Genomic DNA, 27,921 nt, shown 5'->3' with positions numbered 1-27,921 from the left:
CCTGTCAATGAAACTCACATACCATGAATCATCCTGATTTGATATCATCTTCATAGCAATTGAGTCTGGATTCATGCCAGCGATAGGTTTCACCCTGTACACGGCTGCCCAACGGACACCGAGAGTATTACAAAGTCGGAACCTCTGGTCTAACCTATTGCATAGCCTTACAAAGACATAAATAAGGATTGGGATTATGTGTCACTTTGGAATTGTTTGAACCTTAATGTTCATGAGTATGCCTATACCCAACTTCCTTCTTTATAACTTCGAGTCAAGTGCTAATGCGGTTTGGCCAACCTACATCAGTGAAATTGCAGACTCCAGCTCCTCATTTACACATTGAACCAGATATAATACACTGCATCTCGGAGCACCAGTAAGTTAGGCTTTAACTCTACCCTAAACCTAACCTAAGAGCCTTGGCCCTAGAGCGTGCTTGGAGTTAAGCATGACGAATGTTTCTTCCATCATCTTCCAAAGCCCGATTCTGGGATATATTATCAGGAGTTGCCACCGTGGAACATTTGTGTAATATCAACTCCTCCCCATGGCATCTCCTTGAATTGCTGTGAGCTTTGTATTTAAAAACCAGCCTGAGTTTGGGGTGGTATACCTCTGCCCTGATACTGTAATTGATATTGTTCTCTAGCAGTATCACGTATTTGCTTTCGCCTTGAAAGTCGGTCCACCATTTCCTGGGATATCATACTAAAACTTTCTCTCCAGGTCGAGGCATCTGCCCAACGGTCTCCGTAGGTATCTAATGTCTGTGAGACCTTATCGAGACACCTCAAGCTGCGATCAAGGTTATCCTCTCCATTCATTCCTTGGGGTTGCAATCGTCTTGGGAGAGGAGGGGCAGGTGCAGCACCCGGGCGAGAAATTGGAATCGGAACCGGCATTCCCGAAAGAAGCATATCTTCCGCATCCCTTAGAACCGCGAGGAACTGATTCGCCATAAAATAGACCCTCAACACATCATGGTATGTATAGAATCCGGAATTTTGTGCACCATGTGCTATCTCATGGACAGTGTCAAGGTAGGCCATCGAGTGCTCAAAAATCAGAATACGGTTATAGTCGGTGATGCTGGGTGCCCTGGCCGAGGGCGCAATACAGTAGACGTAGCTATACCTCAGCTCCTGGTCGAACAATTGTCGGATTTCAGGGGCCAGATTTGTCGGCAGAGTGTCTTGCCATTCGCGCATATCAAGACACATTTTCCAAATATAGGAGATTGGATCCTGCAGAGGGACCGAACCTGATTGATACAACTCCTGATACCAATGGGATTGCGCTCGCCGGAGTTGAAAGAGCAGCAGAGCAGGGTCTGCGGGTTGGGGACCGGTGATGGGACCTGACACAGAACTCTTTCTCCCGTTATTAGACGCCTGAGGAAAGGCGACATTAACAGTATCATCAGTAAACGAAAATGTTCGCGCATGGACCATACTGATGGCACTAAAGTGTAGGTTAGCAGGTGCGGGCTTGTTCACAAAGAAAGGGTTATAGAGACTTGCCGATCAAGAGCATAGACGCAGTAAAAGATTTTGCGTCGCATGTCCAGAGAAGCTTTGTCAGGGACAGAAGACAAAGGAGGGTCTTGGTGAAAACCTAGGTCAACTATCGCACGAGCTGTGAAACCTATCAAATGCCAGCTATCGAAGTGGGCAGGGTCCAACATGGCATATTGCGTCAAAAGAAGAAGCGACTGGATTTGTGTTACGTATCCAGGAGTGAGAGCACCATCAGCATGATTCATAGCTCTTGACGCATACTCGAGGCCAGTAAGATAGTGTGTATCTTGGCTACGTTTGCTTTGGACTGTAGAGCCAATGGCAAGGACCATGTACACCATCCAATAGTCCGAGTCTTTGATAGTCCGGGTATCTTCTTGATATATGTCGTCAAGAGCGGTTAAAAGTGAGGTTTCCGAAAAGCAGGGGAACAACGAATAGACATTGTCCATGTAATGCTGGACCAGCACATGGGCAGTTTGTCTCGGAGGTAAGCGGGCTTGGTCAGACTCTGGAAGGGCATCGTTCGTTGTTGCCGCCAAGACTAGTCTAGCAAACGTCATGTTTGTTGATATAGGTTCAAAGTCTCGCGTTGTTGCATTGACAGAACTATCGAGGCATATTAGCACCAAAACCAAGGACTTAACTTGCTGTTGAGTACTTACAGAAAGCCAAAGTCGGATACAAGAGAGTTGACATCAGAAGTCTCCCGCTTTTGCGCCGCTTTGCGATGTATAGCGGCGCGGATGAGCGCAAGAGAGTCTCTACGGTCCATCTGTTGCACATTAAAGGCCGATGCATCCGTATCATGGAGCGCAACGGATGCCTTGCGTGATTTTGCAAACTGAAGCCGTTTTTCAAGCTTTTCTATGCGTAATTCCAAGGCCGCCACGTAACTGAGCACAAGAATTAGATCGGCTCGCACTCTCAACGACCAAGTTATCGACCAACCTTCTCTCCTTGCCTCGAGCGAACTGGTCGTTTGCCGCTGAACACTCATTTGAACGACCAGCCTTTTCGCAGGCTGTACAAGCTGGCAGTTTGCCATCACACTATATGATATTAGCCTCTGTCCGCAACATATGAGCGGCAAGCTAGTTGTTTTTACCTTGACCTTGGCAGCGCGGCCTTATACACGAAGTCAGTCAGCAAACATGGCCCCTCGAATATAGTCTCACTACTTACACCGAGAGCAAGCGGACACTGGCCTTGACACCCTCAAAAGCGGGTTGTGAGAGAAACTCGGACGTGGCATGTTGTTAAGCCTGTAGATGCCGACCTAGCACAAGGTATCGACGAGAAAAGTCCTGAAGGACTGATATTGCGGAGTGTCCGTGCAACCAACTACAATAAGCGTAACGAATAGAGCTTGACTGGAGATAGTAGTTGATGGGTGAGGTCTGGGGTAACAGTTCGTTCGAGTGTCGTCAAATTTCTCCACTCGGAAGCGGGACAATTAAGACCACGAGGACCAGGTCGGTTCCAGAAGTCAGTGAACAAGAGTCAGTGGATTGACCTGTGATCTAAGCCGTTGACTCCGGTAATACGAAGGGATTGTAGTTGACTTGAAGAATCTCAAGGAGCCTGACCACAACGTGAAGCGCAATCAGAAAGGGGCGTGGGAAATGGGCGCGGTCTTGTGCAGGCAGTCAATCCACTGTTCCGTGGCGTCGTTGGCTAGTTCTTCTGAGTGGACGGTTGCGGGACAATCATCCAGGAATGGACTTAAAGAACTCGATGCGTCGATAACGCGTTGTATTGGGGTTTCAGACCTCTCTCTAAGTTTCTGAAAAGGACAAGCTGAGATGATGACGGGAGGGAAGTGGCATCTCAACCGCAAAACATGGCAATGTAGTTTTGGCGACAATAAAGATAATAAAGTGCTGTTGTCTCATCAAGTCGACTCGTGTCCCTCGAGTTGTCGAGCGGGGCGGGGCAACAAATGTGGGTGGATAGATGGCGTAGTGCGGTTATACAGCGGCACAAATGACGATTAGCAAGAGGTACAGGTACTATTATATGGTCTGTGATGGGCAGTTTTAGTATTGAAGAGCGTTGCTATTTCTGACGGTGATAATGGTTGTTGTTATTGCGTATCAAGAATGTCAGCGACATGAGTGTAGGAAGAAAAAAGATCAGGCGAGCCTCCATGACAGTACGGACAGTTCAGTTGTTATTGGCAGGTGAGCTCATCCCAGGCGGGCGTCAGTAGAACAACCACCTCGGTTCATGATTGTAAACTCTATTCATCAACCTCAGAACAAAATTGAGGGTCGGTGATCAATGACTCCCCGAAGCTTCAATATCTAATATGCCAATTCCCGCTAACAAATTTCCCTGTGTACAAAAGTTCCGAACTCTATCATATGCTGTCTTATGCCGTGTTGAGCCACCGAAATGCAGAGTTATAGAACCAGGGCGAATTTAGGATACGACGAATCTCAGACGGACTGACCGGATTCATTTCCCCGATGCACGTCAGTTCAATGCTATACTTTAAATACCTGCCGAATATTCAATGTGTCTGTGTACGTACTTGACCTGCAGAATACTGTGCAATCGTAGCTCCCTTCGACCTCATCATGACATGCCAACGTCTGTTGTTTTTAGAGCTATAAGTTTCTCTACTTCGATTGAAACTCTCATGCTTGGACTTGCGACAAGTAAATACTATAACATTAACGACTGAGTTACAGTCTGTAAACGCGACTGAGTAGCGGGTAAGGTTGAGTTTTATATCGACACAAAACAGAGTATCAGATATTGAACGTGGGATGGCAGGATGGCAAGGTTTTGTAGCTTATTTATCAACCGATAGAGGCGCGAACAGACTTCGAGGCTAAGTAAGATACCTGTAGTAGCGGGTCTCGTGAGCAAGACGTCCATGGCAGATGAAAACAGAAGAAACCATGCATGCATAACTATTCGCCCGGTTGCACGTCCGGCTGGAGAAGAATCAATTCCGCACGGTACTTGAGTATCGAGCTCAAGTTCCGCGACCCATAAAATAACACGATGTAGCACGATGGTTGGACAAAGCTGGAGTGGGCTCTATCAGATTACGGCAGATGCCTGAATCTACAACAGGGAATCGTATATGGGTCCTTTACGTGTTGTGTTGTGAGGGACTTCCTGAACATATTTGCGCGACATGTCATTGCTGACACGCGCGCCATCGAATGTCGTATATGGCTTCTCGGCCACATGATCCACGCGAAATGCATGCCCTGGAATCAACGTTGAAGGACCCAGAGCGGGCTGACCGAACAATAAAATTCATCACAATTCAGCACCTGTCATTCAAGGATCTGCACTAATAGAAGCTAAGACTAGTCCTGTCGAGGTAAAGTCAATTTTCGTCCACCTTATCTGGGGCAGGTTTCCTGAATGCTGAAACATTCATCACTCAGCCAATATGTTGCGCCGAGCTGTCAAACAGCTCGTGACATCTGGTACTCATCAAGAAACCTGCAAACCTTATCCTTCTAGCGGATCCAAGCAAATGAACTATGGTCCGGCGGTTTAGACCAGCAAAAGATTGGTGTTGATGTCTATTCTAGCTAGCTATTATCTCTTAATTTTCACCAAAGGCCCTAATTCTCTAGGTCAACTTACTAAGGCATTGGTGATGCGTTGACATACCTGACCCGCCCAGCCTTCTGTGCCACTTCAACTCCCAGTGGAGGCTTCAAATTTCTCAGGGTCTTGTTAGTGAGCATCGACCTCGAACAGTTTCCCCGCTATTGCAACCTCGCTTGCCCTGGACGCTTGGGCGTCGCGAGAGTCAAGCAGCCAATCAACAACAACTAACTTGCCCATCGACCTGTTGCCTTGCCCCTCGTTTCCGCGTCGTCCAAGAACTGACCTGCTTTGGCGTACATCCATACCTAGGTACACAATCACTTTGCCTGTGTCCTCTACCAAACACTCCCACAACACAATCGTCTGACCAATATTATCCAGTCAACCAGCGGTGATGTTGCCATCAGCGTATACATCCCTTACCATCACGGATTATCCATAAACGCCTGCTCTGATCCAGGAGCTAGAATCTATCGTCATCGTTTTGGTTCAAGGCGTCCCTGCGCCCTGTTTGCTTTGTTTCTATTCCCCGTGTGCGTGCGTAACCGTGCCTCTCAGCGCATCGGCCTCTCGATATCGATAATCTCGGCATCGGATGCCTGCGCGCGACCAAGTTCATCCTACCTCATAGGCGATTGCGCCGATACATCCAATGGACCCGGCAGATATCTTCCGGCAAGGCTTCGGCCAAGTTGCTCCCCGCCAGAATCCCGTCTTCATGGGTCACCCTCAACACCACATGGTCCAGTTCCAGCAGCAGCCGCCACCTCCGCCGGCTTTCAGGAAACCTGTACAGCAGACTGACGAAACTTCGGATGGCGACGGCTCGAGTCACCGCATTGCCCACACTCTGACAGCTTGCTGCCGTTGCCGACAGGTACTTATCCTCTTGGTGCAACTCGATAATCTGAGCTACATGCTAATGTATTCCTATGTAGAGGAAAACTCGATGCGATCCAACTTTGCCCCGCTGTTTGCCATGTGAAAGATCCGGATCGACTTGCGAATACCTTGATGCAGCCAAAGGTCGCAAGATCAACAGGCATTATGTTATTAGGCTACAGGACAAAGTCAGGCAACTCGAGGCGGAGCTTAGCCAATATACCGACGACGAAAATGAGTACCCTACAAGTAATGAAGATATGGTACGGCCCGGCGGAATGGTTCGGCTGAATGGTGGCGATGAGACCCCTCGATACCTAGGACCCAGTAGCGGTATCGCAATGACACGTCTTCTTATGGAGCAAGCGAAAAGATACACTGATTCCAAACGCATCTCCGATCTCATCCCCAGCGTCCGCGCCAGACAAGCTCGTATGCAGTCTATACAAATGACGGGGCCTTCGGCAAGGAGAAAGAGTTACCCCATGATTAGCCAGCATCCAGCCGAAAGTTTGCCCACAAGAGCTGTTGCAGATAAGTTACTGGAGATCTTTAACCAGAAAGGTAAATCTCAATCCTATTTTGGACTACTCCATTGGGAATGCTAACTTATAAAAGCTCAACTCTTCTGGCCTGTTCTGCACGAAAAAGATCTTCTACAGGATCTAGATGCGGTCTACAATGGCGACACTGATCCCTATCGGCTTTTTATTGTCAGAATGCTTGTAGCCATCAGCTTACAAAAGCTTGACACGCAATATGCTGGTTTGGCAGACAGCTACTACTTGGCAGCAATGCAATTATTCGAAGACGTCGTCCGCCCCAAGGATCTCAAGACATTGCAATGCCTTGTGCTTCTCGGAGAATATTCGCTTCTCACCCCTACAAGGACGCCGATCTACTATGTGATCGGCCTGGCCGCTAGAATATGCCAGCAAGAAGGACTCGCCAGCGAAAAGACTATTTCTACAGGGTACAACTTGGATGCCAAAACAATCGATATGAGGAGGCGGATTATCTGGACTGTGGCCGCGATGGAATATGGCTTGGCGCACAGTATGGGTAGGCCCAACAGTTTTGCGACAGGCGACGACCGACTAGACGTCGAATTCTTCGCAGCAGTCGACGACGACAATATCACTGACCAGGGCATCCAGCCTGGCCCTCCCAGTGAGCGTAAACTTGTTGCTATTCATTTCTACAGAATGAGAATGTGCCAGGCCGAGATCCGAAGGGCTTTGTATGAGAAGAAGAAGGAAGAACCAAAGAACGACTCGCACCCTTGGTTTGCAAGAATTGAGAAGATGAACAAAGAATGGCTAGATGCATCACCTACAAGCCCCGATTGGTGCAAGCCTTGGTATGTCCCCCTCCATGCTATTGCTCTCATGTCTAATGCGATTCGATAGGTTCACCGGCAGGTATCATCAGATGAGGATATTCATGTATAGACCTTCTCCGCAGATTCCAAAGCCATCACCTCGCGCCGCTGCGATTTGTTATGAGAGCGCAGCGTATATCATCCAGCTCAATGCTAAGCAGATGGGAAGTGGCGCAGATCTCACATGGGTTTTCCTTCTGACCGTGAACATGTCCCTCAACACACTCTTATGGACTGTTTCGTATCCAGAGGTGCGCCGAGCGCATCCCCGTCATGAGGTTGAAACCCTCGTTCAGACTTCTATGGAGGTTTTGGATCGTTGTACGGAAAGATGGCCGGGGACTGCATCCGCCTCACAACTTTACTCCATCTTCTCGAAAGCTTGTTTACAAGGCTATGATGAACGCCCAATGACGGGACAGGCAGCCGGCTTCTTCACCACGCCCCCTTCCTTCGCGGACCCTAACTCGCCCGAAGCCTTCCAGAACCTTCAACAAGTCCAAGCCCCTTATCAGAACCCACCTCAGTTCAATCATGTATTCAACTCACCACCAGAGGCCATGAATGCTTACGCCTTCGATCCCAACTTTCCTCCACCTCAGCCGAGCTTCAGGTCTAACTCCATCTTCTTCAACCCTGCGAGCAATGAACCTACGGGGCGAAGATTCTCATACTTCCCACCCGACTTTATGCAGCCCGGCGAGAACATGATGGATGACCCAACACCACCAGCTACCACAACCCCTGAGCAACATATAACATCGCCTCCGGATCACATGTCAGAGCAATTGCCAACTCCTCCTGATAGCATCCCGACCGGCAATATGGCAACACCAACCCCTAGTAATACTTTATCGCCCTCAAACACCCTGACAGCCCATCCTACACCTATTATGCAGCATGCCTCGCCAGCTGGAGCTCCCCTGGTGCCCGTGCAGACAAACATGTCCCCTCCTATCAAGATTGAACAATCTCAACGTGGGCCCACGTTTGTTGTACCCCAAAACCCACAGGCTGCACCTACCCAAAGGCCTCTACCAACCCCAAGCGGTATTGGCGATTGGTTCTCGCCGCCTGCACCATTTATTTCCCCGTACGCTTTTAACAATATGAGCAACAGTTTTTTCAACGATTCCATGGCGAATCCTGGGAACTATGGCGATATGTCAGGCTCTGGTCTTGGGTTGCAGAACATTCAAGGCGGGAATGTCCCTCCTCCTCAGTTTGACTATGGTTTTGCTCGGCAAGGTAGCCTTACACAGTCACAGCAGCTTGAGTTGATGAATGTGCTTGAGACCGAGGGTATGGGAGACATTGATGCGTTCCTCAACGGGGGAAACATATCTAACAACAGGTGGTATTAAGATTATTGCTAAATATGAGATAGGATAGAATGAATTGAGGTAATGGATTGGTTTCACAGGATATGTAAGCATGGACGGCGTTTCTTGGTTATAAAGCATTAGACATTGTCTGCGGAAGGACGCTTGAATGATAGACCTGCACTTGTTTCAAGTCTTGATTTATACTGTATGAAACGCATTTGTCATGAAAAGTCCCGTCCCGAGATCACTTAGTGAAGTCCACGAAATATTATCTTTCGGATATCAAGCTTACTCTTCATCATATAAGGTTCCCGCAAATGGGGGCAGGCGACACACCAACTGAGTGGCCAAAAATGGCAACCAAAGAAATACGGGGTTAGCAAATGGTCGTTATGGCGGCATAGTTTATTTTCCATCTTCAAGGTTCCTCTTCTCTGGAAGGCCAGCTAGTGAGGCTGCCCTGCTGACAGTCTTCTTGGTACGCTTCTTGCGTCGCGTGGTACCTGTGACGATGGGTGCTTTCTGCACCCACTGTGCGATAAGGCTAGCCCTCACACTGCAAAGGGGGTAGTCCTTGCTATCGTCGTCAGACCATCCCTTGAGACCTGAATTGTTAGTAGATGTGGCATTGGATGAAGAGCCGTTGGCAGCAGCGGCAGTTGCAGCACGTTCTTTCTCATCACGCTTCTCTCTAGCCTCAATGGATGCACGGAAGGTGGCATCATCACAGACTCGTTCATCATTGAGGGCTTCGTAGACTCGCTGGTCGTGTTCCCGCTTGCGCTGTCGACGCTTGTCTGCCGGACTCAGTACGGCTGGTCTAGCGTTGTCGGATCCACCATTGATTAGAGATGCGGCGGCGGCAGCAGCTTCCTTACGAGAAGCACCGATGTGCATCTTTGAGACATCCTGGGGGAGGGTATCGTATAAGAACGGGAGGGGCGCAGGTATGCATAAGGTCTCCCAAGAGGCGCTGAGCTGTAGCCAGTTATCGTCGGCGCGGCGGAGAATTTCAACCCAGTCAGACCGAGCAGCAGAGCGACTAGGTTGGAAGACCGGATAGCCATCGGCGAGACGGATCAGTCTTGCCGCCATGTAGGTGTGGCGTTGAAGCTCCTTGGCCGAAGTTTGGGTGAGGCAGTGACAAAGGAGGAGGGAGTGAAGGGCGTCGGCCATAAGGGGGTGGTACGTCGACCATTCGCATGTCTGGGGCATATCGGATGGCTGTGTTTTCCCATTGGAGTTTTTCACCTCTTGGTTAGGATATGGAGGGAGGTCTGAAGGGGGGACGGCGGCGAAGAGTTCCGAAATGGCGTAAGTGGTATGTGGCTCGAGAGAGTATGTGGCCTCAGAAGGGCGAGGATGGCGGGTGCCTTTTGCGGAGGAATTAACTCGATCATTAAAGTCCTTTGCGATGGAGGATGGTAAATTGGGCGCGTACTCGAAATGTGACATAAAGGTGAGGAGGTCTCGAAGCGCCCACTTTGCGTACTTCTTGACAAGCTTCCGCGCTTCGGCCTGTTCACGGAGAGACTTTTCTTCAATCTCTGGCGACTTGCGGCTACTGACTTCTGGATCAAAGGCCTCGTCTGGGCTGTGCGAATCGGCATGCCCACTCTGGCTCTGACTTGTTGGGATGCCACCTTCGACATACTGACATGCCAGTGATAGATACGCCGCGCCACGAAGGAATAACAGCTGAGATTCTAAACTACTCGGTTGATCTTTCTCAGATGGGGTGATGTCTTGACGCCATCGTCTGCCTCGATGTGCATACTGGGACTCGAGTTCGTTGCCACTGAGTCGATTGGGTTGCTGATGTATTCGACACACTGTGAGGGCGACTGTCAAGTCATGAGCCGCACCTTCGAAATCCTCCTTGAAAGTTTTGACGATTGCACGCGTTCGGAGAGCTTCACCCTCGTTGGGCCTCTCGGATATGATGTCTGTCAAGGGCTGAAGACTAGTAGACTCTGCCAACTGGCGGGAGGGTATTTTCTCATGAAAGAAATGTACATATTTGGCATCTTGATCCTGTGGGTTACGCAACAGCACCAGCGCCCCAATCTCATCAATCGGTGAAGCACCCTGCATTGTTGCAACGCTGCAAGCAATTTCATCTAGATGGTATGCACGGCTAAGCTTCTGGCTTGCCTGCTCCCTCATCCGAAACTTGCGCTCGCGGCTCAACCTTGTCCCATGTCCTGGCCCTGTCATTCCCAACACAGACATAGAAGATGCGCCGGGTAGTCCACCATGCACGTTAGTCAACACGGGTGAGGCAATATCACTAGCAGCTCTCACGGCGAGATTGGTGGCTTCGTCGACGAGACGGCGAATCTTCAGTAGGTCATAGAGGACGGCAGGGTCAATAGGACACGGCCGGGGGGTATTGTAGTTGATGTTGGCAATTGTTTCGAGGATTTCGATAGGCATTTGGAGCCAAGGACCGTGGAAAGAGGATATGTATCGCCAATGCCTAAGGTAGAGCGTCAACGCCGTAATCGAATGGATCGCAAATGGCCACTTTGCAAGAAAATCAGCGGCGCATAACCAAACCTACTTGTTCCGGCAAATGTTAAGTGTCTGGAAAGACGAAGACGAGGAAGAAGAACCTTCTTTCGACGTCTTTGGTTTCTTCTTTTGACTCCCTCCGTTTGTATCCATAGTATTTGAGGTTTGTGGATGCGTTTGCGAAGCGTTGTCCAGGGTCGCATTCTGCCCCTCACCACCAGGAGTCTGGTTGCCTTTTTTCTTCGCCATTTTTTGTACTGAAATAGCGGCGTAGGCGAAAAGTGCGAGCAGATGCCTTGTGCGCTGGTATAAAATCTGGAGACCCCCGAACCGGCTTGATCGCAGACCGCAATGCGTAGATCGATAAAGGGTGTATTCTGGTATCGAAGACGTGGGGTAAGTGTAAAGAATCTAGTTGCGACGATTGCATGAGGGACGAGATGAAAAAGCTAAGAAATTTCTACTATATTGATGTTGGCTGGGAGAGAGAGAGAGCTCTTAAGAATTTTGTGGTCCAAAAACAATAAAATGGTCGGACTGCTATTGTGCTCGAACGCAGGCAATCGTCGTCTTTTTCTGTAGTAAAGTAAGGTGGTTTGGATATGATGCAAATCACGTGAAGGCAGAGTGCTGCGAAGTTGCTGAGGAAGGTGCTTTTCAACGATAAGCGAAGGGTAAGGTAACCGGCAGCAACCTGGAATGGAAGCTGCCTTTCCTTAGTAAGGTGTTTGTCAAATTGAAAATATGGATCTGATATCTCTTACAAGTGTACCAGTACTTAAATGTCATCGTTGGGCTGTCTTTGTCACGAAAGGTCATGCTCAGAGATCTTTTAGGTCTTGTCTGATCGTCTTTTCTTTAAAAGCCCTTGTTCCGTGAATGTATTGTCCCTGGCGAGAAGATGAAGACAGAATTCGAAGCATGTACAAAGACGGAACGTCTCTGCAATTCTGTGACTGTTGGATAATTGACTCAGCATGACCCGAGATACGTTTTTTTTATTATCTCAAGGAAATATAAAAGCATTAACTTAGGTAGATTAGGAAGTGATGAAGGTGTAGGTGAGTATAGATATTCCCATATGAGACCTATCCCCAGCGGCTTATGTCGACAAAGACACAAACCACACCAATTTCACACAAAGCTCCTTTGATGCACACCGAACTCTTCAGTTCACTCCTCATACAAATTCAAATAAACATCAACCCCTTCCACCACATATTTCAATGCTCATAAACAAGGTCGCGCTCACTAAACTCCTTTTCGGATGTAAGATAGGGGAACTTCTCCCGTAGCGGCAAATCCTTTGCTGTTCCAAGCAATCGTGGTATTGGTGCGCTTTTTGTGCTGAACTCGTTGGAAAGAAATGATATGAAGGCCTGTATATCTCGCTTCGTCGTCATGGGACCGAGACTCGCGCGAACGATTCTGCTCCTGTCAGTCGATGAATTTGATGATTATGGTGAAACATACCCTGTTGGCTTATTATGTATGACTGCCATCTCACTCGATCCACAGGCGTGTCCGCTTGAGAAGATTCTGTCCCATTCCCAGTCCTCATAGTCCAAGGCTTTAGCGACACCACCAGGGCAGCAAACGCCTGAAGCATAATCGTCAGCAGTGTTAACATGAATCCAGATGATGTCCTTACCTCCTGCTCGTATGTATACTCCAGCGCTATTGGCAAGCCTCTCTACCTCCGTCCAGGGGATATATGAACCATCCTCTTTCATAATGTTGAAGGCAAAAGTTGGCCCTTGAAGTGAAGGGTCGCCATACATGAATGGGCTATCAACATATAGCTCGATCAATGGAGATCCGTTTCGGTGCTTCAGATCCACAAGACGTTCATATAAGTAGCGAGCGAGATAACAGCAATGACGAGATATCATATCCTGCGACCAACCGTCAGTTAATCCCAATTTTAAAGTGTCATGACAACTCACCATTGAGCCATAAAGCCTTAGGTGTGTATCGATGGCGACTCCAAGCGCCAAGATACTGTGAAATGGCAGTGTGCCATCCTCGACACCTTCATGTATATCCCATATTTTATGCAGATCCCCCAGCCCGGGAACTTTCTTCATAACCCGGGAGTCTTTTGAGGGGGATAACTGAGCAATTGTTCCTCCGCCAAAGTATCTCCTCAGGTTCAGTATATGTCCGGATGCCCGCCTGACAACCAAGGCTCCCAAATCAGGGAAGCCAAATATCTTGTAAAACGAAAGGCAAGTGAAGTCGGGTGCATCCATCGGATCGTGGAAAAGGGAGCTGAGGGAGCTAGTCATAGCGAGAGCTGCAGCATCGAAAAGGGTATAGACATTTCGAAGTTGAGGGTGTTGCCGTATTCTTTTCGACCAGTCCTGTGGTAACCGGCGTCCACTAAGATTGGACTGGCCTGGATATGCGAACAAGCCCAGACTGGTCGATTTTCCTCTCCGGGACTGGCAGCTGAAAGGCCGCGAGATCCATTCTTCAACACTCTCATCATCTTCGAAACAATGATAGTCCCCAGACGTAAGTGCGCGAACCCCGATAATACTCGTGTGGGCTTCTTTGTGACATCCATACCAGAAACCCTTGGTAGGGGTCTTCTCTCCGATGTCCCGAAACGCGTCAGCAACGAGCTTGATAGCAGCCGTAGCATTGGCGACGAAGACCAGGTCGAAATACTTTGGATCAGCACCAAGGAAATCAAGAGCTTTTGCACGAATATTATCAATCATATCACCTGACAACTTTGCCGGGAGATTCTCTGAGTGCGGATTACCCCAGAGGTTACCAATCATTGCTTGGGAGAAGCCGGTTATAAGTGATCGCGCATATATGGTAGCTCCTCCATGATCAAGATAAGCCCCTGTAAGCAAGCGTCAGCGGATCTGGGGATGAAGAACCAAGGAGTGAGACTGGCACACCTTGTACCATGTTAGGATACTCATATTCTCGAAAATCCTCGACCGATAAGTTGTATTCCATGTCTGGGGAACGTATATCTCGCTCTGAACGCTGTTCGAGCGCTGTATTTGTGTCTACCTGAGCATGTAGTCAGTCTCCTTTCAAGATAGACAGATTGGTGGCTCTGGATTACAAAGCTGACGTACCATGACTGAGGGGGACATGGAGGCAGTTGATGGACAAGCAGCTGTGTTTGGGAAGGGAGAAAGACTTCCCCGAGTATTGACGGAAGATGAGACAGTCTCGGAAGATAAACAAATCTTCAACGATAAGGACCATCGAGATCGGTTAACAAGTACTTTAATTGACTTTGCAAGCAAGGAACCATGGTCAAGGGATATCCGGGGATAAATCACCACCTGGCTCACAGCCACTCACCAACCAGAATCAATATATGACACAACTCTGATCAGATCAGCCCGGTTCCTCGGCTTGGCCTGCATCTGTATCTGCATGTCCAAGCTAGGGCAGTTTCTCTTTTTGACCCTTTCCATGTGATAGAACATTCCCGAAGTGAATACTAGTCAGCTACCCAAGGCCAAATCAAGGAAGCAATGCTGATTGCAGTAACAAGGGTTTGAAGAGACTTTAGCCAAGGGCTGCTTGACTTCTCAAAAGTTGAGAACCTTGAACCTTGCTTGAATGTTGACTGTTGCTTTCCATGTTGATGAGCTGAGCAGCCTGAGTTCCAGCTGAAAGAAGAGATGGATGCAGCTAAAATCCTTAGGCTTGGCTGGTCAGCTCTAGTGATTCTTACGTGCGCTAGGGCCGGGCCTCGAGAACGATGATTTGGGGGCAGAAGTGCACTAAAATAGATGCAGGAGATCCATGGTTGCTCAGCATCCACTCCAAACGTTGCGCGCAATCCCAGTCTTGATGCGAGCAGGGGGGTAATAGAATCCGGAATCTTCTATAGCAATCGACTGATTGCACTACTCAACGAAGCTACAAGAAACAGTGCTTAAGATTGATATTAATGCCTCACTTATCACATCTTTCTCATGAAAAGTGGTTCGTCGTTGATTCTTGAAAGCCCTGGACGCATAAATTGATAACTTCGGTGGAAAAGTACAGCTACCCGCGAGTGTGTCAAGCTTCCTCACAAGGAATTCAGCTGATAACAGTTAGAGCAGCTTAAATCAAAAGGTCAAGGAGTTTTTACAAAGGTCTCCATCAAACTACTCAAGTGAATGAAATGAGAGCTTCCGAGATTTCCATTCAAGAATTAGATCAGCATTTTCTTATACGTACCTTGATATTTATCAACTGGCTACCATAAGATGCCTACATACCTACTTAGGTAATTCAAAGGTCAGTGACAACCAGCACATCTGCGCCGTACAATACTGGCCACCAATCCGTTACCCCTAACCGCCGATTTGCATTAATATTCACTTGGACATGCGCCACAGCCATAAAGATAGGTTTCAAATAGGATTCTTTTATTATGTCTGTTTGTCAACAAACTAGAACACCCTGCAGCTCGTATCAAGCAAGCTTTGTTAAAGGGAACAGCAATCTGCCTCCAGACAAGAATTTTCAATATTCTCAACGAACTGAAATCGCCCCTCGCATCAAATCCAGTTTCATCATTCACCCCCCTCACATCGCAAGAATGAGAGCAAAGACACCGGCCAGAGCAAGGTTGATTGGGAGCGTAGCAGACGAGGCACCGTTGGGACTAACAACGCTAGTCTCAGTAGAAATAGGTTTGCCGCCAGTGCCAGTGCCTGATGGAGTAGGAGTGTTCGTCTCAGGGTTGACAGTCTCAGTCGGAGTAGGGAGGTAAGCTGGGGCAGTGAAATTCGAGTCGATAACACCCGGGTTCAAGTTAACAAAGTTGGCGCATGTCAGACGGGTCTTGTTGGCGTAATGAAGAACAAAGGACCGGTTGCCAAAGTAGGCCCCGATACCTTCCTTGGTCGAGGCGTAGTAGTCGATGTAGTCAGCTGTGAAGGGGTCGCTGGTGATCTTTCCATGCTTTCCACTGTTGTCTCCAACCTGACAAGAGGCAGGTTTCTCAGGGTCACAGGGAGGCTCCTCGCCACGAGCGAAAGGGTCGAGATGGGCGAGAGTGGCGGTACAGTTGCCATTATCGGGAACAGGTTCAACGTGGATGTGGTATGCTATGGCAAAGTCAGCTACAGTCTGGTTGAGCGATAGTCGAAGAATTACTGAAGGGACCTCCCTCCTTGGGAAGGTTGCTGAACTGGACCTTGAACTGGACGCCGTGTCCATCACTCGGAGCTTCAGCCTGGATAAACCCCTTCACATTGCCGTCGATTGCGGCATCTTTGAAGAAAGGCTCCTTGGGAAGGGTAGCCTTGTATTTGACACCAATAGGGTTGTCGTTGACTCTGGGAGCATCGTGAGGGTCATCCTGGCCAATAACCTGTCCGGCAAGCGCCGAGAATAAGACGGCCACGATAGCTTGAGTGCGCATCTTGAGTGAGATGGTAAAGCTGTGCAATATATGTAGGCAATGCTGTGTGTAAGGCAAGCAGGTGCGACTAAAGACCGTCGAGGCGAAGTAGGATCTCGATATTAAAAGTATACGAGCGAGCGAAATGACCACTAGGGCCCGACAGAATTATTTAGGTGCTGAGACTGGCTCAAAAGTGAATCAACGGATCCAGTCTTATGTTGAGATGAGATGATGAACGGCAGTGAAATTGACAGTGGCAGTGGCAGCCGAAGCTATATATAGCGTGGGCGCTGAAGCTTGCCAAGAGCGCCATCACTAGGTGATAATCCTAGAGGATAAATGAACATGGATTGGTCAAAATGTAAGCAGCTCTCAGTACAAGCCGCATAAACGAGGAAATGCTAAAGTTCCCAATCCGTGTTGGGCAAAGCCTGGTATGAATTTGTGCAGCAACCAGCAACCAAAAAGAGGCTCTTCACCTCCATTCCCAATGAATGAATTGCCTAGCAAATAACGTGGGGGAGAGACGATCCATTCTAGGCCCGGTAGCAAGCAATAGTCTCCCTGTGCCGAGAGATCTGTCCAACGATTGGTGGTCACAGGGGACAGCCCGTATTCACGAGCGACGTGGCTTAGGCTTTGCTTGTTTCAACGGACACGACGCCATGCGTTTGTTCACCTTTTGATTCAACGGCTATGACGGCCAAGCACAGCATGGGGCACCAGCGGACAGCTTAAGCCCCTTTGAAAGCTCTTCGGCACACGGAACCCCGTGTTTGCCAGGAGGGTGCTGGGGTCGGTGCATCGCTGACAGGCGACAGACGGCCAACAAGCAACAAGGGAGGGTTGCGTAACCTCACACGGCGTCTAAAAGCAACATCCATTTTTACTAAGCCCTGGCTTGAGATCTTGCTGTTTGTGTCGCTGTTGCACAACAAGCAAAACGAGTGCGTAATGATGGCATCACAAATTTCCTTTTGATGAGATGCTCTCAACTTCCGAGCCTTGGTATTGCCTCATTAGGGCCACTTATCTAAAGTCTCTGACAAGGCCGTCATCTGACGGAATGGAACCCTCCGTGGTAACTCTCTTGATCATCAGCTTGGCGATCATAAGCATGGCGCTTGCATGTTTTGTCTTGTTTCGTTTCGTTTCGTTTCGTGTTGAGCTCTGGGCAGAGGTGTGCCTGGAGCTATTGGAGCGTGAAGCACAGAGCTCAAATGCCAAGGTCGCTTAAGACACCAATACATTTCTGTTATTCTAGTTAGAGGCTCAACCTTTTTGGTAGGCTCCAATGTAGTCACCATTTAATATACTACGTAACTACATTACCACGAGATTAGTAGTTCAGTTAACCTCTGTGATCAAGAACAATCAGAGAAATAGTTACGCAGTTTTAGTGGTCATGGCTAGACCATACACCTGGTTGGTTGTATCTCGGGTTTCAGAATATTCCAACTGCACGCCATGATTCTGGTTGCCTCTCGTCAGCCAAGATAATATCTCAATTTCAATGTTACACTTCTCCGAGCCCGGATTCCGGCTTGAGGAAGATCAGTCAACTATTCTTTCGGATTTCACAAGGTTCACATCCTAGACCATCCGTGTAAGTCAGCATCTAAACATTGATTTGTGGAGATTTTGGTTAGCACTGTCTGCTCAACTGCGTAGCCAGCATCAGACCAAATTAGGGGAAAAACAAAGCTGAACAAACACTGAGACATGCATCTTGCACTGATAGTCTAAGGTAATACACACCGAAAAATTTCAAGGCGTACCTAGCCGTCCCTGCCTGGTCAAGATCTAGCTGGGTTTCTGGTGATACAGTGGCGCATCCAACATGTGGCGGTGCTTGTGGCTCATTCCCCAGCCTTATTGCTGAGGCAGGAAAGGAGCTAAACGGCGACACATTGACGCATTACCACCAGCAGCAACGGAGCTATAGTTACCTAGTATCAACGTCGCAAACAACAATCCATCACCACCACACTCATAGCGATACATCGATTGGCCAGCCATACTTGAGCTCTTTCCAGATACGCCCATCATGAAGCCCGTCGTCAGCGCCTTCAACGCGTGGTCATGGTTTGCCAATTCCTTTGAACTGCTTTGGTTTGATCATGATGATGCTAACATGAAACTTCCAGCACCGTTCTCTCCGTTTTCGCCATTGTTATTCTCAGCGCTCTCGCAGGTCTCTATCGAAGCAACCATGAAGAATTCACGGGTGGCGTAGATGATCCCGAAGATGGCAAGGCAGTTTCAGACACCATCTTCATCGCCGTCCTCGTCTACGTTGTACGTCCTTCCACGATCAAACGGATTGGCCATCCGCAACCCGAACCCAATCTTGCATCTTGCTGACAGCAATAGGCTTTCTTCGTCTTTTGTGGCTTCCAAGGATTCCTCCATACCCGAGAAAGCCGTCGAGGCGCGATCGCTCTGTAACAATACTATCGATCAGCGAGCAGAGCAGGACACGGAACCTGGCGTTCTGGGGATTTTTATTGATTTGAGTTTGGAATGGCATTGTATTTGAAAGACAAGCATTATAGTTGCGTGGGCAAAAGAGAAGATCAGCATGGGATGATGATCAAGACGACGCGTATACTGTCCAAAGGCACGCGATTTACAGAATATTCTTTGGCTTAGACGGTTTATTAAGTTTTTCTTCCTACTATTCATCCTTCAATGTAACATACTGTCTTGTGTGGCTCAAATAATATTACTATGTTGAATGACCCGGCCAGCGCTACGTATGTTCAAGCTTGGTTGGCTGTACTAAAGCTGTTTTCGAATGACCACCGCTTCGGTATATCAACTAAAAGTGTCCAACCGTAAGTGCGCAGGTGGGAGGGGAAACGGATGCCTCGCGATGTATCCGTACTCCGTACAACAATGGGATTCCCTGGTCAGGAGCATCGGCCGGACACCACGATTAGGCGACGGGCCGTCACAGTGGGGCCGGTCCGGATGGTGCCGAGCGGATGAAAGCCATCGGTGGCCGTCCGAAAGTTCCATTGTTTGCAACTTTCTACGTCACAGCAAGCTCATCGGCATTGGGCTTTTGAACAAAGTACCGCACATGTGCGCCCCTCTTTTCAACAACAAGATCGTCATGTTCGCGTGAAGATAGCGAAAAGGTCATAAATATCTTGCCAGTTTCTGCCGTCATAAGCCAGCGTACGACCATGACGATTGGTCGATAGCTCGATCTTTCTATAAACTGATAGAGGAGCTCCCACATCATGGAAAGCCAGACGCCAGATTAGAGAAAGAGTTGTCAGCATGGATGCTCATTTTTGCTTGGCTGGCCCCGTTAATGTGACAAAGAAATGTGCAACCCTGACTGTAGTGTCGTCATCGATCGATCTTCATCAGAATTCGGATTGAATGCTCCGTGTGTTCTTATACGACGAGTATTAAAAAGAGGAGGCTCTTCCGAGTAACTTGGAAAGAACTTTCAGTTCCCTCCAGCCTGAGAAGTTAATTGCACAATTGACTATAATCCAACCACTAAAATGACGACCCAGAACTTCAAGAATGGTGGGTTCTCCCTCGCCACTCTCTACAATTCAACGACACAGCAACTGACCAAGCATTAGAGAAGGATATCCCCGTCTCTCACCAGGACTTCCCTGGTACTGAGAGGGAGATGCCTAACCCCAAAGCCACCCGTGACGAACTACCTGAGGCCGGCGGCAATTCGAGGACATATCAAGGCTCTGGAAAGCTCAAAGGCAAGAAGGCACTGATCACTGGAGGCGACAGTGGCATTGGTGCTGCTTCTGCTCTTCTGTTCGGCCGGGAGGGCGTTTCGGATATTGTCATTGCTTATCTACCAGAAGAAGAGAAGGATGCTCAGGACACCAAAAAGCAGGTTGAGAACGAGGGTGCCAAGGTCCATCTTATCTCTCTTGACCTCTCGAAACAAGAGAATTGCAAGAAACTTGTTGACTTTGCCGTGGAGAAAATGAACGGGATTGACATTCTATTCAACAATGCAGCTTGTAGGTTTATCTGACAGTATCGACCATATCGACCATATCTGACAATCGATCTAGACCAGATGATGGTCCAGGATATCAAAGACCTCCCCGAGGAGCAATGGATTCACACCTTCAACATCAACATCCACTCCTTCTTCTATATCTCTAAATACGCCCTCCCTCACATGAAGACAGGAGCTACTATTATTAACAATGCTTCCATCAACGCCTACATCGGTCGCCCTGATCTCCTCGATTACACATCCACAAAGGGTGCGATTGTTTCATTCACACGCGGTCTCAGCAATCAATATGTCGGCAAGGGTATTCGTGTTAATGCTGTCGCTCCTGGACCCGGTATGTTAAGCCGATCTCACCAATGTATGATACAACTAACAATGCATAGTTTGGACACCTCTCATTCCCGCCACAATGGACGACGAAGCGCAGAAGCAGTTCACAAGCCCCATGGGACGACCTGCTCAGCCATCAGAGATTGCTACGTGCGTGGTCTTCCTGGCGTCGAGTGACAGCTCGTGTGTTAGTGGACAGACCATCCACTGCAATGGCGGTACCATTGTCAATGGTTAAAATTGGGAGAAAGCAGAATGACCGAGTAATGACATTGATGAAACATTAATCTAGAAAAAATACTGCACCTTGGTTCCACCACCCCGAAAGGCATTTAAGTGTACAGTGCGGTGTCTTAATAAAATTACACTGTACCTAGTCCCTTTGCGACGACTTCCCTCATCAATCCCAATTCCACCTTGTGAATGACCCTCTGACAATGAATATTCTTCAAATTTCAGCTTCGTCGTACTCCTCTTAAACTCTCATATCTTATTTCAGAGAGTTTGTTCGGGGTTATTCCCACTTGTCCCCTCACCACTCTCAACAACCTGTGAGCCTTCAAGCTCAAGAGCTGACATGAGATGAGCAACTCAAGACAATCACCAGTTCATTTCCAAGATACAGCTCGACATGAGACTCATAAACACACATACTTTTCAACTTGAGTTTTATCCTGGCGGATCGCGTCGATATGCCATCCTATCCCATGTCTGGGGTGACGATGAGGTCACTTTTCAAGATGTTGCTTCAGGTGATCCCGAGGAAGCGCTTCATCTTGAACGCTATAGCAAGCTGCGCGAGAGCTGTAGAATGGCACGCTCTTTGAAGTTGGATTATTTATGGATAGATACTTGCTGTATCGATAAAAGCAGCAGCGCCGAGCTTTCGGAAGCTATCAACTCGATGTTTCGTTGGTATGCTGAATCGACCATCTGTATCGCCTTTCTTGAAGACGTTCCCTCCTCAGAGTCTGAAGAGGAACAGAGAAAGACATTTGCAACCAGTCGTTGGTTTACCAGAGGCTGGACACTTCAAGAGCTCATCGCACCGGGAAAGGTCATTTTCTACGGACGAGGCTGGCAGCGGCTGGGTAGCAGATCTGAGCTCAAAGAAGATATAAAGAGTGTCACTGGGATTGATTATGAGCTTCTCGACGCAACACATCATATGGCGGAGATCAGGCAAAGTCAGCTTGGTGAGTTTTCAGTCGCCCAGAAGATGTTCTGGGCTGCTGGGCGCGAAACAACGAGGCCAGAAGACATCGCTTATTGCTTGCTGGGTATATTCGATATTAACATGCCTTTGCTCTATGGGGAAGGTCAAGTCAAAGCTTTCAAGCGGTTACAAGAAGAGATTCTTAAATCTACCGATGATGAGTCAATTTTTGCTTGGCGGCAGCCTCGATATCGGGTCGAAGGAAAAACGTATTGGAGCCTTCTTGCAAACAGCCCTTCAGCTTTCGATCTCGGCCAGACCTCAAAAGATCTCAATGGCCTGGTGCCTAAGAGATCCAAATACCTATCACTTAGGTCAGGAAGTTCAATGTCTATGACAAACCGCGGACTGGATTTAGAGCTTCCATTAACGCCGTTCCCAATCGATACGTCAGGGACCATTTTCTTGGCCTTCTTGAACTGCGAGTTTCGAAGAGGCCAGACATCTATCAACCCGGCTATCCTCCTTCAGAGGGCAGCGTGGGACAGAAACTCACATTTTGTGCGAATTCGACCAGACATATTAGCGTTGTCCATGATGAACAGCATCATTCTTCCCGATGAACTCTTGAACATGATACGAAGTGGTCAAAAAGATGTTTTGCAGGAGGCCATTCCACGACAGATCTTCGTACCACATAACACCCCGGACCTACGATATTTGAAGGGTGTGATATTTCGCCCGGAGATGAAGGGCCTTGCAAAGGAGAGTAGGATGGTTGTCAGAGTGCGTTCACGATCACCAACATGGCAATATTTTGTCGATGCTCGAAGTGGTCCCTCGACCACGCCAGAATCATATGAGATTAATTTTGACCTAGCACCTGGTCCTTCACTTGGATCATTACAAGCATCCATAGTTCTGGGAGTGTTGGAACTTGACCTAGGCAGCTCAGATTCCATGCAGTGCTTGGTCATGGGATTAGAGCCCTTGCCTCCAAACCCTTTTCAAACGATGCCTCTTTACTTCTTACCGTGGTACGCATTTGAAGAACAGACTTGGATTGCAAAGCAGGACTTTTCAAGAGTTCTGGACAAAACACAGCGAAGGCTGGAGTGGAGAGTTCCAGATATCGTGACGGCGAAACTTGGAATTGAGAGCAGGTATTCGAGTTTATTCTACAGTTTGACTTTGGAGATTGAGAATAGCCGGAAAGTCAATACCTGGTTTTGAGGACAGAGACAGACTTGGTTCGGGATTTCGCTTGTTACTATTATACAGGAACATCTGTCATTTCCAGCTTGGTATGAACTGCTTCTGGCACCTCGAACGGCCTCTCCTCGAATATCAGACCCATACTCAGCAGTTCTTCGTCGGTGATACCTGGCCGCTCATCGATCACTCTCTTCAGCTCACGTGCCTTATCCGTGACATCCTCAATCTCAACAATCCATTCATTCGCCCACTGCTCACTTAGGGCTCCTGGAATGCCAATTTGAATACTTCTATATGGCAATACCTCCAGCTTTGCTGTCCGCTCAGGGTCCCACTGAATTCTCACATCAACCGTTGTCTCACGCTTCTCGCCAGGGTTGAGCTTATGAGCGTGACTTGATAGCACACCTCGCTCAAGGAGGGCGATGAAGTGCTCGTGTTTCATTCGCAAAGCCAAGATGCGGGATTGGCCAGGGTCTTTGTAAGAGTACCCGGCGCGGTACATCATCCATGCCCAACTGGGCTTGATCCATGTCATTCGACCTGATTTGAAATCCGGGGATGCATTGAGCTTCTGCGCATCTACGGCAGCTTTAGCAATGGATTCTTTGTAGGCTTGGTACACTATTATAGTGGTGTCATTGTAACAGGCACGAACTTGGCGGTAGGGGGCGGTTGAAAGTGCTGTTGGCATTATGGAGAAGTCGATCAAGGTCGATGATGTCTGTTCAAGGATGGTAAGACATTCTATGGTGGCCATTCCAAGAATTAAAAGCCCCTGGCTTTATATCTATAGCATACTGTCTGCACCAACGCCTTTAGTCTGGTGACTCTTTCGGTGAGAGGATTGGTGGTGGCTCAGCTTTCAGCTGATTGACATAAGCAGACTCCAAACAGTATAGTTGGTTGTAGTGATTAATGTTGCTATTACATTCTTCATAGCTGGAATGGCCGAGTGGTCTAAGGCGGTGGTTTTAAGTTAATTTATTTAACACCACTCTCGAAAGAGGCGGGAGTTCAAACCTCCCTTCCAGCAAATCCGCTTTTGCTCTTTTTTTACTCCCAGGAGTACATCTAACCCTTCTGCCTCTAATTCTGTCCTTGTCTTTTTCATTATTGTTGAGACTGCAGTCTTAGGAAGTTCTGGACAGTGTCGTCGGATCGCAGCTTGTCCGAAGGATTTGGAACTTACACTGCAGCATATCCCCTGTAACTATCGCGACGTCACAGGTACGCCCCCCTGTAAACACACTGTAACCAAGCTCCCCACAGAAGTACCAATTGCCCCACTTCATGGAGCTCCAAATAAGTGTGCGCCTGACCAAAAGCTGAGGCAGTGGTTGCTGGAAGGAAGCCTAGCTTGGAAGATGGAGAATGAGGGGTCCTGCCATGCGCTCCATCCAGCTTGCTGTAGTTACGTTTGGGCTCTAACTACAGGCATCCATTGCTGAACTCCAAGAATCCGAAGACGCTGACCCGACAACATCGCCAAACGACAATCATTTTGTGGTAGTTGTTGATCACCTGCGAAGCGATTCGTTATCAACAAGCCCTAAACCTTATTGACCTTATCGTCGTCGACGACCACCGCTCACTGAAGACCCACGATACAGCTTTACCTTCAGCCTCGTAGGACAGTGAATGGGCACTATCTTGTCTTACACAAGTCAACCTTTCGCCTTGAGCCCGATTCTCCAAAACAGCTACCTCGCCGTCGAACCTTCAGAAGCTTTGCATGTCTCCGCCGGAGCAATCCACAACTTCATCTAGCCAGCCGGTCTTAGACGAGACGCTGTCTAACAAACCCAATGTCGAGTTGATGTCTGCTCAGGACCCTGCGGCAGGGACGCCTGAAACCACAGATCATCATAGCCATGGATCGGACTCCAGGGACAATACTGGAAAGGAGGACAATTTGATCGACTTTGGTGATCAGGCAGCTGACGTTGCAGCACACGAACACAAGGCTGATGCTGCTGAGCAAGGTCCCTCAGAAATGGTCAAGGAAAAGCAAGCTGCCGATGATTATCAAGCTCCCAGCGGTTACTTGAACACTCACGCCTCAACAGCAGCCAAAATCAAACCTATTGCATTACCCTCGTCGAACGATGCTACCACCCAATACCTCACCGCCGAACCATCCACCTATGTTGACCCTACGCCTGCGACCCCGATAACCTCTCAGCCGCCTTCGCGGACCCCTTCAAATGCTGCGCGTTCTCATGTCTCTGGAGATTCTACTCCTCCTAAATCAGACGCAGAATTTGACGAGAGACGATATATAAGTGAAGATGAGCACGAAGGCGGTTCACAGTCCGAAATTCAAAGCATCATGGAGCAGTTTAGCGAGTTTGGTGGTGGTCCTGGCGAAGAAGAAGTCATGAGTCCCAGACTGGAGATCGCCTCGCCGATGCTAGGTCATCCCGTTCAACATCCTCCTCGAAAGTCTAGTCTGGAACCTCTTGTGCCTACGCTCTCTGGTCAGATGCAGGGCCTACACATCTCCACGAGTTCCCCTCCAGCTGAGACCCCAAACAATACTGGTGTTGAGGATCTGGGGCCACCTGTTCCACCCAAGGATGGTGTTCATGGAACACCTCCGCGTCCTAAGATAGAGCGGAACATGAGCGTTGCTTCTCCAAGCTCGCCAGCGCAGTCACACCGGCCTCCTCCTCCTGAGCCAGAGCCAGAGCCTACTCAACCCTTTGATTTCCACCGGTTTCTCGAGCAATTGCGAAACAAGAAGGCAGATCCTGTGGCAAGGTACCTCAAGTCTTTCCTCTCTGAGTTTGGCAAACGACAATGGATGGTGCATGAGCAAGTCAAGATTATAGGGGATTTTCTGGCCTTTATTGCCAACAAGATGGCGCAATGCGAGGTCTGGAGGGATGTATCTGACGCGGAGTTCGATAACGCTCGTGAGGGGATGGAAAAGCTGGTCATGAACCGACTGTATACTCAGACATTTTCGCCTGCAATCCAAGCGCCCAAACCGATTCCTGGGGCGAAGCCGAAGCGCAAGGGCGGTGATATTCCTCTTGGCCCCGGCAGGCGAGGCCAACACCAAGAGGATGTTGAGAGAGATGATATTGTTAGGCAGAAGATGAGCATTTACGGCTGGGTGAGGGAAGAACATTTGGACATTCCGCCAGTCGGCGACAGTGGACGTCGGTTTTTGAAACTAGCCCAGCAAGGTCAGTTCAAGGTTACAGACTGTCGGTATTTACTAACTTGATCCAGAGCTGCTAAAAATAAAATCCTACAGGGCACCGCGAGACAAGATCATTTGTGTGTTGAACTGCTGCAAGGTGATCTTTGGTAAGACAGCTGAAAGGTTACAGTTGCATAATCATATTAACGACTGACAGGTTTATTAAAACATAACAAGTCTGATTCCTCAGCTGACTCCTTCATGCCCCTGCTTATTTATGTTGTACTGCAATCAAATCCAGAGCACCTAGTGTCTAATGTGCAATACATCTTGCGCTTCAGGAACCAGGAAAAGCTTGGGGGTGAAGCAGGCTACTACTTGTCCTCGTTGGTATGTTAGTTTGCTCTGGAAGTAGTCACAATCTAACACATTGTAGATGGGTGCTGTTCAGTTCATTGAAAACATGGATAGAACTACTCTAACAATTACTGATGAGGAGTTTGAGAAGCATGTGGAAGAGGCCGTCTCAGCAATTGCTGAAAAGCATGCTCAATCACCGCCAGTCACCCAACAGCCAGTATTCAACGAGAAGTCTGGGCCTCTTCCTGGAGAAACTTCTGCTCGTCCTTCTCTTGACGGACCACGCACTTCAACTTCGAATGACGAGTATACGGGCGAAGAGAAAGCTGCCATCACTGGTCTTCTCAAAACTATACAAAAACCTCTTTCCAGCATTGGGAGAATGTTCTCTGACGATCCTGGCCCTTCCATGGATCCCGGGCCCAGCAGTGCGCCTCGGACACCAGCGCCTCCGGAGCGTCACAGCCGTGAGGAGCCTCGCGAACATCAGCAAGCACCTTCAAAGCATGCATTATCTGCTGAAGAGGCTGCCGCACGGCAGGCGAGCGCTGAAGCAGCCGAGGCTCAGCGACTTTCCCGTGCAGAGCATGCAAATGTCGTCGAAACATTAGCAGGCATGTTCCCTGACTTGGACAAGGATGTTATAAGTGATGTGGTTTACGAGAAGGAGGGCAGGTAAGTGGTCCTCAAATCGATGTCTTTTGGGCCGGAACTGACATGTTTCTATAGGGTCGGCCTGGCTGTTGATGCGTGTCTCGCTCTTTCAACATAATGCAACTGGGGAGCAGATAATTGTTGGAGCCAAGAAGCTGCCTCTGCGCTCCTTTTAATTGGTCTGGAAGCATCGCGGTGCGATTTCAGATTATGACAACCGCCGTGGTTTCCACTGGCAGCAGGATAGAACAGAAATACCATCATCTTTTGTTTCAATGAGATCTGGTGTCCCACCGCGTGCTGTTACAGATGTTGATAATCTCGCTGAGCTTAAAAGGGATCAGCACCAACCGTTATGCATACCACGTTGCAGCCGCAGTGACACCTTATCTCAGATCTCGTAGATCACATTTCCAAGCATCCGGCAAACTCAATATTCCTGGCAGAATTTCTGTGCCT

At 48.6% G+C, this 27,921-nt stretch overlaps 10 protein-coding genes and 1 non-coding gene across 18 annotated transcripts; 6 read left to right on the top strand and 5 right to left on the bottom strand.

Annotated features, from left to right (window-relative positions):
* Positions 1-143: 143 nt before the first annotated feature.
* Positions 144-4,390, bottom strand: FOXG_00478 (uncharacterized protein). Of its 5 annotated transcripts, XM_018376845.1 has the most exons (8): positions 4,057-4,390; positions 2,706-3,970; positions 2,629-2,648; positions 2,472-2,572; positions 2,186-2,416; positions 1,524-2,129; positions 617-1,464; positions 144-560 (listed from the first exon to the last, which is right to left on the bottom strand). In XM_018376845.1, exons 2-8 carry the CDS (start codon positions 2,773-2,775, stop codon positions 538-540), a joined length of 1,899 nt encoding a protein of 632 aa, XP_018232470.1. In that variant the 5' UTR covers positions 2,776-3,970; positions 4,057-4,390; the 3' UTR covers positions 144-537. The 5 variants fall into 5 exon arrangements, with proteins under 5 accessions (XP_018232470.1, XP_018232469.1, XP_018232468.1 ...); XM_018376844.1 differs by having other exon boundaries at positions 2,706-4,390; XM_018376843.1 differs by having other exon boundaries at positions 144-1,464; positions 2,706-4,390.
* A 934-nt stretch (positions 4,391-5,324) lies between these two features.
* On the top strand, positions 5,325-11,813 carry FOXG_00477 (uncharacterized protein). 2 transcript variants are annotated; one of them, XM_018376842.1, is made up of 5 exons: positions 5,325-5,411; positions 5,484-5,979; positions 6,041-6,548; positions 6,603-7,344; positions 7,394-8,931. In XM_018376842.1, the coding sequence occupies exons 2-5, from the start codon at positions 5,755-5,757 to the stop codon at positions 8,727-8,729; spliced, it is 2,811 nt and encodes a 936-aa protein (XP_018232467.1). In that variant the 5' UTR covers positions 5,325-5,411; positions 5,484-5,754; the 3' UTR covers positions 8,730-8,931. The 2 variants fall into 2 exon arrangements, with proteins under 2 accessions (XP_018232467.1, XP_018232466.1); XM_018376841.1 differs by having other exon boundaries at positions 5,325-5,979; positions 7,394-11,813.
* Positions 7,577-11,813, bottom strand: FOXG_00476 (uncharacterized protein). The gene is made up of 2 exons (XM_018376840.1): positions 11,254-11,813; positions 7,577-11,169 (listed from the first exon to the last, which is right to left on the bottom strand). Exons 1-2 carry the CDS (start codon positions 11,451-11,453, stop codon positions 9,096-9,098), a joined length of 2,274 nt encoding a protein of 757 aa, XP_018232465.1. The 5' UTR covers positions 11,454-11,813; the 3' UTR covers positions 7,577-9,095.
* Positions 11,814-12,160: 347 nt separating this feature from the next.
* FOXG_00475 (uncharacterized protein) lies at positions 12,161-14,657 on the bottom strand. The gene is made up of 6 exons (XM_018376839.1): positions 14,306-14,657; positions 14,120-14,237; positions 13,151-14,061; positions 12,856-13,099; positions 12,678-12,804; positions 12,161-12,632 (listed from the first exon to the last, which is right to left on the bottom strand). Exons 1-6 carry the CDS (start codon positions 14,321-14,323, stop codon positions 12,428-12,430), a joined length of 1,623 nt encoding a protein of 540 aa, XP_018232464.1. The 5' UTR covers positions 14,324-14,657; the 3' UTR covers positions 12,161-12,427.
* Positions 14,658-15,365: 708 nt separating this feature from the next.
* On the bottom strand, positions 15,366-17,054 carry FOXG_00474 (uncharacterized protein). The gene is made up of 2 exons (XM_018376838.1): positions 16,335-17,054; positions 15,366-16,285 (listed from the first exon to the last, which is right to left on the bottom strand). Exons 1-2 carry the CDS (start codon positions 16,600-16,602, stop codon positions 15,762-15,764), a joined length of 792 nt encoding a protein of 263 aa, XP_018232463.1. The 5' UTR covers positions 16,603-17,054; the 3' UTR covers positions 15,366-15,761.
* Positions 17,055-18,143: 1,089 nt separating this feature from the next.
* FOXG_00473 (uncharacterized protein) lies at positions 18,144-19,366 on the top strand. 2 transcript variants are annotated; one of them, XM_018376836.1, is made up of 3 exons: positions 18,144-18,669; positions 18,732-18,882; positions 18,958-19,366. In XM_018376836.1, the coding sequence occupies exons 1-3, from the start codon at positions 18,632-18,634 to the stop codon at positions 19,030-19,032; spliced, it is 264 nt and encodes an 87-aa protein (XP_018232461.1). In that variant the 5' UTR covers positions 18,144-18,631; the 3' UTR covers positions 19,033-19,366. The 2 variants fall into 2 exon arrangements, with proteins under 2 accessions (XP_018232461.1, XP_018232462.1); XM_018376837.1 differs by lacking the exon at positions 18,958-19,366 and having other exon boundaries at positions 18,189-18,669; positions 18,732-18,957.
* A 542-nt stretch (positions 19,367-19,908) lies between these two features.
* FOXG_00472 (oxidoreductase) lies at positions 19,909-21,356 on the top strand. Of its 2 annotated transcripts, XM_018376834.1 has the most exons (4): positions 19,909-20,130; positions 20,190-20,594; positions 20,649-20,930; positions 20,980-21,356. In XM_018376834.1, the coding sequence occupies exons 1-4, from the start codon at positions 20,106-20,108 to the stop codon at positions 21,162-21,164; spliced, it is 897 nt and encodes a 298-aa protein (XP_018232459.1). In that variant the 5' UTR covers positions 19,909-20,105; the 3' UTR covers positions 21,165-21,356. The 2 variants fall into 2 exon arrangements, with proteins under 2 accessions (XP_018232459.1, XP_018232460.1); XM_018376835.1 differs by having other exon boundaries at positions 20,649-21,187.
* Positions 21,357-21,519: 163 nt separating this feature from the next.
* On the top strand, positions 21,520-24,083 carry FOXG_17884 (uncharacterized protein). The gene is made up of 2 exons (XM_018397886.1): positions 21,520-22,868; positions 22,963-24,083. Exons 1-2 carry the CDS (start codon positions 21,558-21,560, stop codon positions 22,999-23,001), a joined length of 1,350 nt encoding a protein of 449 aa, XP_018232458.1. The 5' UTR covers positions 21,520-21,557; the 3' UTR covers positions 23,002-24,083.
* FOXG_00471 (uncharacterized protein) lies at positions 23,154-24,124 on the bottom strand. The gene has a single exon (XM_018376833.1). The coding sequence runs from the start codon at positions 24,055-24,057 to the stop codon at positions 23,356-23,358; it is 702 nt and encodes a 233-aa protein (XP_018232457.1). The 5' UTR covers positions 24,058-24,124; the 3' UTR covers positions 23,154-23,355.
* Positions 24,125-24,238: 114 nt separating this feature from the next.
* FOXG_17883 lies at positions 24,239-24,333 on the top strand. The gene has a single exon. It is a non-coding gene; the product is annotated as a tRNA-Leu (tRNA).
* A 377-nt stretch (positions 24,334-24,710) lies between these two features.
* Positions 24,711-27,786, top strand: FOXG_00470 (uncharacterized protein). The gene is made up of 5 exons (XM_018376832.1): positions 24,711-26,491; positions 26,538-26,615; positions 26,666-26,838; positions 26,885-27,483; positions 27,538-27,786. The coding sequence occupies exons 1-5, from the start codon at positions 25,033-25,035 to the stop codon at positions 27,578-27,580; spliced, it is 2,352 nt and encodes a 783-aa protein (XP_018232456.1). The 5' UTR covers positions 24,711-25,032; the 3' UTR covers positions 27,581-27,786.
* Positions 27,787-27,921: the final 135 nt, after the last annotated feature.

This window comes from Fusarium oxysporum, chromosome 1 (assembly GCF_000149955.1).
Source record: "Fusarium oxysporum f. sp. lycopersici 4287 chromosome 1, whole genome shotgun sequence".
NCBI classification, from domain to species: Eukaryota; Fungi; Ascomycota; class Sordariomycetes; order Hypocreales; family Nectriaceae; genus Fusarium; species Fusarium oxysporum.
The sequence above is the reverse complement of the archived record's forward strand: the minus strand, read 5'-3'. Positions and strand labels throughout refer to the sequence as shown.

Bases quoted from the DNA above. Each gene is read 5' to 3' on its own strand.
- FOXG_00478 (XM_018376843.1), bottom strand. From the start codon at position 2,775: ATGCCACGTCCGAGTTTCTCTCACAACCCGCTTTTGAGGGTGTCAAGG. The intron at 2,417-2,471 runs GTTGGTCGATAA...TCTTGTGCTCAG, and splicing joins GCTCGAGGCAAGGAGAGAAG to TTACGTGGCGGCCTTGGAAT. The intron at 1,465-1,523 runs GCAAGTCTCTAT...CCTACACTTTAG, and splicing joins TGCGTCTATGCTCTTGATCG to TGCCATCAGTATGGTCCATG.
- FOXG_00477 (XM_018376841.1), top strand. From the start codon at position 5,755: ATGGACCCGGCAGATATCTTCCGGCAAGGCTTCGGCCAAGTTGCTCCC. The intron at 5,980-6,040 runs GTACTTATCCTC...ATTCCTATGTAG, and splicing joins CTTGCTGCCGTTGCCGACAG to AGGAAAACTCGATGCGATCC. The intron at 6,549-6,602 runs GTAAATCTCAAT...AACTTATAAAAG, and splicing joins GGAGATCTTTAACCAGAAAG to CTCAACTCTTCTGGCCTGTT.
- FOXG_00476 (XM_018376840.1), bottom strand. From the start codon at position 11,453: ATGGCGAAGAAAAAAGGCAACCAGACTCCTGGTGGTGAGGGGCAGAAT. The intron at 11,170-11,253 runs GTAGGTTTGGTT...GCTCTACCTTAG, and splicing joins CTTAACATTTGCCGGAACAA to GCATTGGCGATACATATCCT.
- FOXG_00475 (XM_018376839.1), bottom strand. The intron at 14,062-14,119 runs GTGTGCCAGTCT...GCTTGCTTACAG, and splicing joins GTATCCTAACATGGTACAAG to GGGCTTATCTTGATCATGGA. The intron at 13,100-13,150 runs GTGAGTTGTCAT...GGTTGGTCGCAG, and splicing joins TAAGGCTTTATGGCTCAATG to GATATGATATCTCGTCATTG.
- FOXG_00474 (XM_018376838.1), bottom strand. From the start codon at position 16,602: ATGCGCACTCAAGCTATCGTGGCCGTCTTATTCTCGGCGCTTGCCGGA. The intron at 16,286-16,334 runs GTAATTCTTCGA...ACTTTGCCATAG, and splicing joins CAAGGAGGGAGGTCCCTTCA to CATACCACATCCACGTTGAA.
- FOXG_00473 (XM_018376836.1), top strand. From the start codon at position 18,632: ATGAAGCCCGTCGTCAGCGCCTTCAACGCGTGGTCATG. The intron at 18,670-18,731 runs GTTTGCCAATTC...TGAAACTTCCAG, and splicing joins GCCTTCAACGCGTGGTCATG to CACCGTTCTCTCCGTTTTCG. The intron at 18,883-18,957 runs GTACGTCCTTCC...TGACAGCAATAG, and splicing joins TCGCCGTCCTCGTCTACGTT to GCTTTCTTCGTCTTTTGTGG.
- FOXG_00472 (XM_018376834.1), top strand. From the start codon at position 20,106: ATGACGACCCAGAACTTCAAGAATG. The intron at 20,131-20,189 runs GTGGGTTCTCCC...ACCAAGCATTAG, and splicing joins GACCCAGAACTTCAAGAATG to AGAAGGATATCCCCGTCTCT. The intron at 20,931-20,979 runs GTATGTTAAGCC...AACAATGCATAG, and splicing joins TGCTGTCGCTCCTGGACCCG to TTTGGACACCTCTCATTCCC.
- FOXG_17884 (XM_018397886.1), top strand. From the start codon at position 21,558: ATGAGACTCATAAACACACATACTTTTCAACTTGAGTTTTATCCTGGC. The intron at 22,869-22,962 runs GTGCGTTCACGA...ATTTTGACCTAG, and splicing joins AGAGTAGGATGGTTGTCAGA to CACCTGGTCCTTCACTTGGA.
- FOXG_00471 (XM_018376833.1), bottom strand. From the start codon at position 24,057: ATGGCCACCATAGAATGTCTTACCATCCTTGAACAGACATCATCGACC.
- FOXG_00470 (XM_018376832.1), top strand. From the start codon at position 25,033: ATGTCTCCGCCGGAGCAATCCACAACTTCATCTAGCCAGCCGGTCTTA. The intron at 26,492-26,537 runs GTCAGTTCAAGG...AACTTGATCCAG, and splicing joins TTTGAAACTAGCCCAGCAAG to AGCTGCTAAAAATAAAATCC. The intron at 26,839-26,884 runs GTATGTTAGTTT...AACACATTGTAG, and splicing joins GCTACTACTTGTCCTCGTTG to ATGGGTGCTGTTCAGTTCAT.